The sequence below is a fragment of the Phascolarctos cinereus genome, unplaced genomic scaffold (genome assembly GCF_003287225.1).
Source record: "Phascolarctos cinereus isolate Bilbo 61053 unplaced genomic scaffold, phaCin_HiC Scaffold_2;HRSCAF=192, whole genome shotgun sequence".
Classification (NCBI taxonomy): Eukaryota; Metazoa; Chordata; class Mammalia; order Diprotodontia; family Phascolarctidae; genus Phascolarctos; species Phascolarctos cinereus.
The window spans coordinates 213,918,636-213,931,823 of NW_027555625.1; the positions used below are offsets into that span (position 1 = coordinate 213,918,636).

The following is a 13,188-nucleotide window of genomic DNA, read 5'->3' on the forward strand; positions in this document are numbered from 1 at the left end:
ACATGAGGCTTCAAGGCCACAGATTCCCCACCCCTGGCTACTAAAGCTGAGTAATTTTTTTAAAAAATTAAGTGTTTATGAAACAACCAAAAGTTTTAAAAGGGCTTAAAGTTTAAAAACTTTGAAAATTACCTGTTTATGATGAACAAGCTGCTTTCTGATCTTTCTGGAATATAATCTGTCAAGACTACTGTTGCCTTTGGAAGATCGATTTAGGGTTTGGGTATGCAGGCTATTGTTAATGAAGCTCCACTGGTGACCTAACTCAGGGGAGGAAAAAAACCTCATTAATGGTTACTGATGAATGCTCTTAGGAAACATGTAAATAATGCAGGCATTATAAAGTTAAAATTTTAAGTAAGCATAGAGAAGTGCACGTAGCAGGAGAAAAGAAGGGGAAGGAATTTTTTAAAAATTCTTAAAGGGAAATAGTAATTTGCTAGAATTTTACTAAAAAGACAACATGACTTTCCCGTCTGTAGAAAACATTTGTATCATCCTTCAACTCGTAAATAACTTCGAGTAATGATTTACTAATTGTTTGCCTTAGTTGCAGTATATTATCATATTAGATGTCTCATTAATCTCTAAAATTTCTACAGGCTTTAAATAGAATTAGCTAGTTTGATAAAAATGTCACTCAAATAGCCATTCAAAATTTCTTCAACATAGAATCATTAGGTTAAGAGCAAAATGCCCAACTTGAAGAACAATCTAGAGCTTCATAAGCAATATTTCCTTTCGCAAAGATGAAGAAGATGCTTGAAATAATTTCCCAAATACACTACTGCAGATTTTGAAGGGAATCACATAATTTTTCAGAAGGCTTTACAGAAGACGATCAAGGTTTCAGTTTGGAAAAGAGCAAAATCAAGACCTGAGAAATGATACGACTTCACTAAGCTTCTTAGCAGCAGAGTCAAAAATATAACTTTGGAATACTAAATTCTATTCCAGTGCTCTTTCCACTATACTAAAAATATCAAATTCAAGGGGGCTCACATTCAGTACCCAAAACTCCCAAGGGTTGCCCAAACCACATTAAAAATGTTTAACAAATAAACATGCAATACAACACACTGTCAATTTGTGGTGTTCAAAGTCAATATGCAATCCATAGGAACTCATTTCTATTTGAGTCTGACACCACTGTACTACACTATGGTAAGGAAGACATGTTATCAGTTGTCTACTATAAATGTTCTCTACAGTGCAGTAATACTTCAACTAACGGTCTGGAGGAAGGCTCAAATTTAACATGTTAGTATAATGCTCCTTTCCAAAGGAGGAAGACGAATTTTTTTCTTACATGAGGAAGACACAGTATTTCTTTAAAATCTATGAATGGAACTGCAAAGCATTAAATTTTGCACTATAATTTAAAGTACTGTTTACTACTATAACTGCTTCCCTGTTTTTGCCTTTATTTGTGGAAGGGTATAAATTTTATTGTTTGCCATATTTATCATAAGCAAACAAGAGAGTAAAAAAGTTGGTGCATGATCTGTCTTCACCATTCTTCCTAGTCTCAGGAACACAATCTAGAAACCAGTGAGGAACGTCTCTTAAATTGTATATTTCTACTGACATCCCCAATTTCTCTCCCAATACCACTGGGAATAGAGATTTATAATCTCAATTCCTATTGTTTAGAGATTGAAACTATGTGGTAGTTAAGGTAACAGAGGTTATCTATTCAAAAACAACTCATTTTACTGATGAAGAAACTTCAGTGACTTGTGTGTAGTTACAGAGTTAACACAGTCCACAACACAAAATGGTAGTCAGGATTCAAAATAAGGCCCTCTGGTTCCAAATTCAACATTATTCCCAGTATACAACACTGCCTCCCATCTTCACCTCAAAATTTACTATTGGCAACAAAAAGAATATATAACAATTAGATCAACAAAGGAAAGAGGAGACCCTTTTTAACAGAGGTAGGGAACTACAGGTGCAGACTATGGCACCTACTATAAGCCTTACTTTGTGCTTAGTTTTACTTAACTGTAGAACATACGTAGTGCTTAGTTTTACTAAATTGCTTCCATTTGCTTTTTTAGAATAACAATTGTTTTAACTAATGGTCCCCCTTACAGAAGGATCTATTTTCCATTAAACTCACTACTAAAATGTGTACTGCAGGATCATGATCAAATTTTATTAACCCAAATTTTCAACAATGAAGTTTATATTTAAGTTCTCAGATCCAGTTTGGAGTGCTGAGTAACTCTAAAATCACCATTATATTCCCCCTAACATATTAATGTAAACATTTCATACCTGTCAGAAACCTCTCCCTTTCTTTACCATTCAAAGGTTTCTTAGCAGTTGCTGCCTCATCTTCAATGGTTGCAACATAATCTAGCAATCTAGACACCAGCATTACAACCCAACTGATCATGGGAATATCCAATACTCCTACAAAAGGAAGACAAAAGACAAAGGAAGAAAACAAACAAAAAAACTGAGATTTTAGACTTATCAAATAATACAGTTAATAATGTTTTTGAAAAGTTAAAGATAAAAGAGACAACATATATATATATATATATATATTTTTTATTGATAAAAGAACTGAAAAGTGTGAAGCAAAGTGAACAAATTATCACCATACTTCAAAGCAAAAAATGTTCATAGAAATATATTGTCAATAACTTAACAAATTTCCCTTTCCAAGAATAAAAACTGATAGATAAGAAAGGGAACAATATTATTAATTGCCGTTTCCTTTAGTCTGAGTCATGAATATGGCTTCTGGCAATATCCTGAATACACACTGTATTATAATGTATTATTACAAATACTAAAGTATCTGATCATTAAAATAAGCAATACCTTCTGTGTGTCTGTGCATGGGCAAATGTGGTTGAAGAGGTGACAGTAAATTATCCAGGAGATTAAGCAAGCTTTCCAAGACTCCACTGTTACTAAGTGATCTTTGGCCAATGCAGGAAAGCAACATAAAAACCCTAAAAAAAAAAAATCGCATAGTACACACAAGACCAATAATTATCACTTTTTCTACTAAGTTTTCTTGGTATATCTATTTCGTACATGACAATTTGACATAATCAGTCCCAAAAACAATGAAAGACAAACTGTATAACTGGTGTAAAATGAACTTAAAGTCTAGAAGACCAGGATTCAAATTCCAACCCTGATCCTTGCAAGCCATGCAACTTGCTAAGTCACTTCCTAGAACAGTTTTTCAGGTTCCCCAAATGTTAACAGAAGAGGGTGTGCTACATGACTTTTAAGGCTCCTTTCAGCAAAGAAGTTGCATATACTTTATGACTAAAAGTAGACTACAACTATAATTTAGGAAAGAACATGAAATCTATTAAGGAAATGCATTTAAAAAAAGCAATTTGGTCTAAATTTGATCTAATTTGGTCTAATTTGATCCAAGGTCAGTAATTTAGAACAATATAAATAAAGAGAAGAAAGCAAAGTTTACCCTAGTTAGCTGATAAAGTAATAAAGGAAAAAACAGAAAATGAAACAGAATCCTGGGCATTTTGATATCTCTGCTAACATATACCTGTGAATATCAAAGTTAGATTTAAAAACATATTTCTACATATCAGCTAAACATAATTTACATAGTTTGCACTAAAGATAGCAAAACTGGATAGTGAACAAGCCATAGGTTACATAGGCTAAGATAACTAAATTTCCTAAGGCAAAACCCCTTAATATTAGGAAACAACTTTCCAGGAAATATGATGTATGCTGTATAACATACAGAATTAGAACTCATGGTTCACAAATAATGAAAGTAACTAGCTCAAGGTCACAACAACTGGTCATTAGCAGAACTGACACCAAAAATTATGTCTCCTAATTGCTAATCCAATAGCTAATGTGACTCTAAGCTCTTAAAATTGAGCAATTCAAAAAAGAGTAATTCTAATGATAGAAACAAGAAAATTAGTTTATTCTGTTATTGTACTTTATAACCACTTGCCTGTTGGTGCTGGAATTTGGATTACAGGACAGGGAGTAATATCTAATCAGACTGTTAATATAGGCTGGGGCTGGGTCCTAGAGGTCAGTGAAAGCTAATCAGAGGAGTTTACCTTTTCATATTCCAGTTTGCTTTCTGGAGTAACTGCATGCAGTAAAGAACAGGATAAAAAAAAGGGGGCTCTGACAATAAGCTTCCCTGTGTCAGTCACAAAGGGGACAACATATAACAGTCTTACTTCCAAAATTAAACTTTTTAATTATATCATGTTTTGTACTATTATGTTAGGGTACATAGACTCATGAGGTGAGGGATGCGATACATGTTTAATATTTCAGTGTATATTTATTTTGCTTTATTAAAAATTCCAACTTTTTATGTTTCTTCCTGTCAGCAATTCAAAAAGAGGAAGAACAATCATTGTAATTACAGCCAAAGATGGGTTTTTTCACTGGAAAGCATAGTTTTTATCTCTGCACCCCCATAGGGCAGCAGGAATGAATGATGAGCAGTCTGACCTGAAAAACCAGGAAATGTATCTCCTTCCTCTTGATGCCTAAGATTACCAATTTTGGGGAGTCTCATCAGCCCTAACTCAAGGTTTAAGCAATGTTTTAAAAGACCAGAAGTTGTGATATTTGTTAATCTTAATTTCTAATGTACTAAGTGATTCTTTCACCCTATCCTCAGTTCCCATATAGTCTACCTACATGAAACCACTGAAAATAAACCAAATGGACTCTACTTACAATAGAAATGCCCAAACTCCTAACCTACCTGTCCTGAGGAAAGATCAGAAGTTGCTCTGAATTGTACAATTCCTGAAGAACATTGGAAAGAAACTGCCCCCACCATCTTTCACCACCACAGAGCTGAACAAGTAGAAGACCAGTGTGCAAACGTATCTTTGGGGTTCCACTTATGCACAGATGTTTAAACAGCTCTTCACATGCCTGTGCATGAAACGTGTTTTGCAAAACTGCAGGAACAGAGTGTCCTGTTAAAAGAAGGAAACAATACTGGTTTCTCAATAAAAAGAAATTTTAAAGTAATAATGTTTTTTAAAATGTTCTTTATATGACTGCAGCCTAGCACAATTAAAAAAAATTTTTTTTGCAAATGTTATTACTTGATCAGATCTAATAAATTTCTTTAAAAAAATCACGTTCAATTCTGCTTCCATGTTGTATTTCTTGATTGCTTTTGGAAAGAAAAGGGAAGTAGTATTAGTCAATAAATCAAACTAGCACTTATTAAGTGTCTATCACATACTAAGCTTGTGCTGAAATGTGGGGATACAAAGAAAATGTGAGGTAATCTGTCCTTCAAGGTGTTTACATATATGAGGGAAAATAATATGCACAGTTAAATATGTATGAAAGACATAAGCGGATAATTTTGAGGAGACATTAGAGGCTGGAGAGATTACAAAAGGCTTCATGTCTAAAAAGATGCATTAGCTTGAATCATGAAGGAAATTGGAACTCCATGACAAGGAGGTGAGAAAGGATTACATTATAATTCAAGGCATGGAAGAGGCAGTGTAAAGGCATGGAGATAGAAAATCGAGTACATGAAAGAGTAAGAAGTGTAATTTAGCTAAAACTGCAAAGTGCACAAAGGAAAATAAATGTGTAATAAGCCTGGAAAGGTAGGTTGGGAACAGAGTGTGAAAGGGTTAAGATGGCAAATATGGTGAATTTATATTTAATCTGAGAGGAAATAAGGAATCACAGGAATATATTGACTAGAGGAGTCACATGATCAAATCTGTGCTGTCAAAAACTCACTTTGGTAGCTATGTAAAGGACTGGGAAATCTTGGAACAAGATATGAAGAAGGGAAATCAATCCAGAACCTACCATAATAGTTTGGGTAAGGAATAATAAGTTGATGATTAAAGACATGAAAATTTCAGAAGAGGGCATAGACTATGTCTTCAAATTTTTCAAAATGGTGTTTTCAATAATCTACATGAAAGTAATTTGATTATAAGGATAACATATTGGAACAATGGAGTTAATATGTAAACTTTCAGATATTTACCAATTTGTATAACACAGTTCACAGACACAAAGACAAAGAATGCAGAAACCTACAACTACCAAAAAGAACAATGAAAACCTCTATGTAAACATTTACCAATGAAATGAAATAAAAGAATAATAAATATTACCATGTATAATTACATTCTCATTTAGCCAGAACAGGTCCCCAAATTATTCATACCTAAGCTATAGCTCCAATACTAAAGGACAAAGTAACCACGCTCCCAAAGGTACTGATAAAGTAAATCAAATAAACACACCATTGGAGGAATGAAGGAGACTAAGTAAAGTATCTAGGAGATATCTGATGATTGTGCGTAACTGCTCAGTGGAGGACATCTGAATTAAATCTTTAGCTTCAGGAAGTTCTCTTAAGGTCTTCCTGCTTGCACCCAATGCTACTTTGAGCCTTTGTACTGCATGATGAGCCAAATTGAGTTGAAGTTGCAACTGAATACAGTCTTGGTAGGCTGAAAATACTCTAGTGTCTTCTTCAACTGCCTTATCTGGCTTTCGCAGAAAATACTGCGCATTATTGGCACTGTTGAGAGGAGGAAGATCAATACTCTGCAAAAGGGTTTCCAGTCTATGACAAGCTAAATTGTACCTATGAAGGAAAAACACAAAGTAAAATATTTTGTGCATATTAATTACATTAATTACACAAGTGAAAAACAATAACTTTAGCATATGTTCTTTGTGGTTTAATTCTTTGTACAAAGAATTACAAAGAACCAAACCACAAAGAACATATGCTAAAGTTATCAATACCAAAGAAAATAAATGAAAATGAACATCATAATGAAAGACTCCTTAAACAAAATGTCCGATTTATTTCTGTAACCATGTAATACATACTGTTTCTCTCCTTCCTTTCCTTTTTTTTTACATTGAAGCAATATATTTTTCTTCATACAAACACGTACCAGATAAAAGTACCACCATGCAAACATTCTTCTCTCCTTACCTTCATTTGGTTCCCCCATCATCTAGGCCAGCTACTACACCTTACTCTTCCATTAATTCCTCCCCTGGGTCCTCACTGCCCACTAGCCAACTGGATGGACTGGCTACTTACATAACTACTTACTTCGTTGAACATTTCCCAACTTTATTTTAATCTGGTTCAACATTCAGGAGTTTCGTTGAGCGCTCCTCAGGTATTAAGTTTGACAAATCTGCTCTAGGTCTTACCATATCTCCTGCCTCCATACCCCTCAGACACCAAACAACAGATCTACTGATATAACATAAAGATTTCTGAGCCTTACAATCTGCCACACAACTAACTTTATTTTATGTATTGTCTTTGCTCAAATATAGCATAAGCTCCTTGAGAACAGGGATCACCTTATTTTTCTTTTTGTACATTTACACCACTTATCAAAATGGTTGGGACACATTAAATACTTAGTAAATGCTCATTCATTCATTCACCCCAGTATTTTATTTTAGTATTAAGTAACACTTCAAATATCCCCCACTAACCTGCATTGTATGTCTTCTTGCAAGGCAATCATCATTGCTAAATGCTGATCTATTTCTGGTTGATTTGAAGATTCACTTTCTCCTCTTAAAGGATCATGCATCAACTTCAGTTCACTCTCCCAAGGCAAGATATAGGTGTGACCATAATAAAATCCTAATGGTATTTTCGCTCTAGCATTTGTACTGCCATACCGACCAATGACAGTGATCTGAAAGGAAAAACAAATACCTGCCACAATAAACATTTTAGAAAAATAGCATTTGAATAAATATATAATAAGGCTTTAATTGATTACCAGTATAATACTTAATATAGGTTGCCAGAAACATTCATGGAACAAATAGTTCATTTAGTTCCATGGGAAAATGTAATAAAATTAAAACAAATTATTTCCCCTTCTTTTTAATTTCCTTCAAGTATTTTTTTTTACCTTCATAAACCTGCATACAGGAGGTGGTATTAAGTCATGAAGAATTAATGAATGGGTGCTAATATCTGTAGCTACTACCAATCGCCTTCCATCCACCTCTTCTCCTAATGTCCAGATGTCAATTGATAAAGAGGCCAAGTCTCCACATGTGGGAATCAATACATCCGTCAAGAGTACGGGTCTGCCAAAATCTAAGGTTACAAATCTCCTTGCTCCTATAAAAAAGGAAGCACAGTTGTCTGAAAACACCACATGCCAATCAATCAAATAAAAGATCCACTAAAGGAAAGCTTAGAGAATTATTTTAAGAAGAAATTGTATAAAACTATTTAATAAGCTGTAAAAGTTTTCAATAAATAATTCTCCGAAGCCTATGACAGACTTATTTTCCAATTGAAAAGCTAAATAATTTTAACTTCTTAAGAGTAAGATTACTGCTGAGGAGGCAACTGCATACATTCTTAACTATATAAGAGAGATCTGGAAGAATATTATCCTTATTTTGTAGGAAAGCAATTGATGCAAACTAATTAAGAACCAAAAGCAAAATCCTTCTGGCTTAAGACCAGGTTTAAAATAGAACAATAACATAGTTTTAGCAAATAAAATGTCTGAATCTAATTAAATTCAAACAACATTTATTTAGCACCTACTATATCCAAGAAGGTGAGTACACAAAGACTGGAAAGACAAATCCTTACCCTCAAGGAACTTAAAACCTACTGTGGGTATTTAGCATGTAAAAAGGTAACAAATTGTATCCAGCATTTTTAAAAGACAAATATTTTCATAGTTCTGCAGATCACTTTTCAACTTCTTTACCATTTTAAAATATTTTATGTTGTGATTAAGTAGCATTATAACTATCTTCTACTAACCTGCATTGTACATTTTCCTACAACCCAACCATCATTGTATGGATCATCATTTTCAAAGAATTCAACTGAAATAAAATATGCTTGCTATATTTTTCTTGTACTAATTGTGTGGCAATTCTATATACACTTGCAGATATATTAACTTTTTTAACACATACATGAGCAATAGCTGCATGTTTAACAAAGTTATAAACTTATAAACATTTTCTATCCTAGCTATTAAATCTGCTTGATGAACATAATTTGGCACAGACAAAGAAAAAAAACAGCCAAAGTCCTGAATTCTACCCCCAAAAGAGAGGAGTCTGAGAAATGTGAGTTTCTCTTATCATATTCTCATGTTGGTATACCAGTTGATTCTTTCAGGAGACCATATATAGTACTACCAGAAGCAAAGTAGTAAATAATTTGAGGTCACAGGAAACACAGAAACCTAAAAAATTACTCTAAGGTTAAAAAATGCCTACCTTATTACTAATACATAAGCAAGATACAGTGGGAAAATTTGATTAAATCTTTCTCAGTAAACTAGAGAAGCTGACTAAATGGGCCTACAAATTCTGATATGGGAACGCTGAGTAAACAAAGCCCCAACTACCCACAGCTCTCCATCAGGACGGTACAAAGATTGTAAGATTTGGAGTTAGGGCTTTATGTTCTAATTCCAGTTCTGCTAATTCATACCTGTGTGACCTTGAGCCAGTCCCTTTCCCTCTCTGGACCTTCACTTTCCTTATCTGTAAAAACGAAGGGGAGGAACTAGAAGGTCCATTCAAGTTTCAAACATATGCTCTTTACTCTTGTCACAAGGAATTGTCCCAGTGTTAACACTGAGCTTAGCACACAGTAGGCACATGATGAATGTTTACGGGTTGATGGACTGAGTAGGCTGCCTTCCATACAAAAAGACAGAATTCTGTGAGAATATCAGCCATCAGGTGAAACCAAACTTTCATTTTCTTAATTTTATTCCCTGAAATCTGTTCATGAACAAAGTTTGTATAGATATGAAGTCAGCTCTCTCCAAAGACTGTCTGCCCCTGCTTCGTGCGTGAGCAACCAGCCCAAACTCAACCAGCCTCCTTGATCTCTAAAAATTGTGGCTATACAAAAGCAGATTTATTCTATTTATTTACAAAGACCCAAAGGGAAATTAAATTATTATAAAAATTCATTGTCTAATATATTAAATCTTAAAACAATTGACAAAATAGAAATGTTTAATACTTTAAAGACATATGTTACCTGAATGCATTCGCTCTATAATAATAGACTGGTGGGGTGGAGGCTGTAGGAAATGTGAAGCATGAGAAATTGCTAGAGCAAGGCCTGTTCCAAGTGGAGTCTAACAGTGACAAAGAGAGAAAACATGTTCAAGATTAGCCTAATCTGTTAAAATAACATTTTTAAAAAATGATGGGCTACACAATATAATTTACTGATTTACATTTTAATGTATTCACAACTTACTATGATATACCTCACGTATGCTTCCATCTAGTTACAGAATTGGAATCAAATTGCTTTCTATTAAAAATTATGAATACTTAGACCATCAAAATATTTAGTCTTTTAAAACTATGATCAATTACCGTTCTAGATTTGTTTGCACTTTTATTATGTGCAGCAAGACTGACGGTGGGAGGATCAATAACTGAGCCTGGAAAGAGCTGTGCAAGTTCTGCATTGATCACAACAGATACAACTTCATTTGGTGGAGTTAGTGGTGGAGTCATGAAGAGTGGAGTTGTTTTTGGAGTAGGTGGAATAACATCAGATGGATGAATGAAGAATCCTGGTGCTGCCACTGGATTAGAAGGCACAGAATTGTGAACAGGACCCACTGCTGATGCAGCAGCAGCAGCAGCTGCTGTAGTCTGATGTAATTTGGCTTCCAACTTAGCTTTCTGAAAAAAAATAAGCAAAGGCAGCAAATGTGGATTAAACTTGCTTGAGCATATACTAAAGATAAACAATGCATTGTTACACATTTTAGCTACTACATCACCAACCTTGATTTAAATAAATTGTTCGTTAAATGAAGTTGACAAGAAAGCAAATATTGTCAAATATAAAATTTTACGTAAAATCCTCACTTTAAATAAGCCAATCCTTAACTGAAGTTGACATTAAAGCAAATAAAATAATATAAAACATTTTTAACAAAATTATTTTATAACATTCCCTAAAAAGTAAAGGAGTTGTAAAGGATAGCGGTTTTAGGGAGAGGACAGAAAGCATAGATGTGAAAGCAGGAATGAGAGGGAAGCTCTGTTCAGAATAAATGAATAGAGGAAGAAATGTCATTTTCATGTAAAAAATTTTTAAAAACAATGCAACTTCAAATTTTGGCATCTTGTACTTAAATAAAAATTAAATAGCTAAAGCACACTTTGTAAGTGTACTGATGTTTCAGAAAACATAATGCAAATTGCCATTAAACACAGCCCTAAATCATGAGTGCCATGAAAACAGAAATTTGTCTATCACTAGGATCTTAATATAAGAATTTAAATTGTACAAGTAGAGATGTGATTCCCTTCCAGAGTGCATGAAGAGTACTACTAGTTTTCCGTCACACACATACTCAATAGAATCAAATAACTGATTTAATGATTTCAAAGAGCATAAACTCATTTTAAGGTGACCATCCAAGTTGTTTGTAAACCACATATTGTCAGTTATTTAAGCAACTATTACAATTGGCTTATCTCAGTTTCCTCATTTTCTTTGACGAGGAAGAATGGCCAATTTTATTTGAGGACTTTTTCTCAGCTTTTGAAGTTTAGAGACATCATAAATAAATAGCCAAAGAGTCTCCAACCTGTTGCTGAAGCTTCAAAAGCTGCTGCTGTTTCTCTTGCAGCACCTGGAGCTGTTGCTCAGCTGAAGCCATTGCATGAGAGAGAGACTGCAAAGCTACCTGGGCTGCTGAACTCAGGGCGGTCGAAGCTTCCCCAACAGTCCCCGAGGAGAGGCCGCCTACTGCGGGGGTAACCCCGAAGGAACTCACTGGCATAAGACAAAAAACAACACACACAGACACACACACACAAACAAGGATGAAGACGAGGTTCATACAGTAACAGTTTTTATTTTTTAAAAAATCTGAATATAAGTAAGTGAAAAAAGAACTGCTATTTATCCAGAATTATAACAGCAAACATGAATATCCATAATGCACTCTGATGATATACAAAGTAACTTATGTCACAATGATAAACATTTAAAATGTAAAGGTTCCTTCTAAATTCAAAAATAAAAAAAATTAAAAGTATATGAATGTGAGTACAATATCAAGGAATTTTCTTTCTTCTACTACTTTAAAAATGATAAGCTGAGTTAACCAGAAATTTGTTTTAAAAAAGAATCAGCCCATTTCTTAATCATCCAGGATAAATGGGAGTGTACTAAAGTTAGTTTTCATTTTTTTAAGTTATAGCAAAACATTAACCTTGTGCAACAATAAACCCTGATATAAAACCTAGTATTTATGTAGTTTCTGCTGATAAAGAAAACACTTCCTGAACACATGAGATATGGCCTGCCCAGAAATAATAGCTTAACTAAATGTGCCAAGGTAAATTTAGTGGAAATGGACATCTAGTGAGTAGAATTCTCTGGAGTTAAAGCTAAGAGAGTTAGGTTCAGATCCTACACTCAAGATACTTAAATAGCTGACTAATCATAAGAACATCACTTAACCTCTAAAAGACCAATTTCTACATCTGTAAGAAAAGAGAAAATATTACTTGCACTACTCACCCCATGTGAATAAAGTGCTTTATAACCCTCAAAGTCACAAATGTGAGTTAAAACTAGTTATAATCTCTAAAGTGCTGGTGTCAATTACTATATCTGCCAGCATCTTGAGTGGCAATTTGACTTGAGACCGAGTCAAATTAAAAATAAGCTAGCTGTTACACTGAAGTTATAACTTTATAACAAATAGTTCCAGACAACAAAATATCAGCAAAATAATTAATATGGACAGTTTCTCACCAGTTACTGTTAATAGAATCTGAAGCATGCCTTGTAGCACTGAAAGAAATATCAACTATTTTTCAGTACTGAAAACAATCACAGACATTTTACCTTCAATGTTTGTGGGGAGGAGCACTTTTTTAACTGTTTCATGAAAATCAATTCAATTATAGGGACAATCCAACAAAAAGAAGAAAATAGCCCACTGCCTCATTGCAATAAATTCTCTCTTAAAAGAATTAAGTATACTTTGCTTTATCTTAATTACATCGCCCTTGTCTTCTGATAATGAGCAAGGTGCTCAAAGAGCCAGACAAAGAGTTAATGGTTCTTTAGGAAATAAAAGGTCTTTTTAAAGATGAATGGATGGAAGGATAGAAAGATCTAAA

General features: G+C 34.0%; 1 protein-coding gene across 8 annotated transcripts in view; it reads right to left on the minus strand.

Annotated features, from left to right (window-relative positions):
• The window catches only part of BIRC6 (baculoviral IAP repeat containing 6), a 307,740-nt gene that overhangs the window by 171,165 nt on the left and 123,387 nt on the right, over window positions 1-13,188 (minus strand). For 7 of the 8 annotated variants that reach the window (XR_002321676.2, XM_020972336.2, XM_020972335.2 and 4 more), the window contains exons 24-33: window positions 11,640-11,827; window positions 10,408-10,722; window positions 10,061-10,160; window positions 7,938-8,152; window positions 7,507-7,715; window positions 6,279-6,625; window positions 4,748-4,967; window positions 2,839-2,972; window positions 2,284-2,421; window positions 133-260 (exon numbers count right to left, since the gene is read on the minus strand). Coding sequence is in view for 7 of the 8 variants with exons in the window: in XM_020972336.2 (XP_020827995.1) it covers window positions 133-260; window positions 2,284-2,421; window positions 2,839-2,972; window positions 4,748-4,967; window positions 6,279-6,625; window positions 7,507-7,715; window positions 7,938-8,152; window positions 10,061-10,160; window positions 10,408-10,722; window positions 11,640-11,827 (1,994 nt within the window). In the remaining variant the exon portion in view is untranslated. The remainder of the gene's footprint in view (window positions 1-132; window positions 261-2,283; window positions 2,422-2,838; window positions 2,973-4,747; window positions 4,968-6,278; window positions 6,626-7,506; window positions 7,716-7,937; window positions 8,153-10,060; window positions 10,161-10,407; window positions 10,723-11,639; window positions 11,828-13,188) is intronic. The other variant, XM_020972339.2, reaches the window with a different exon arrangement.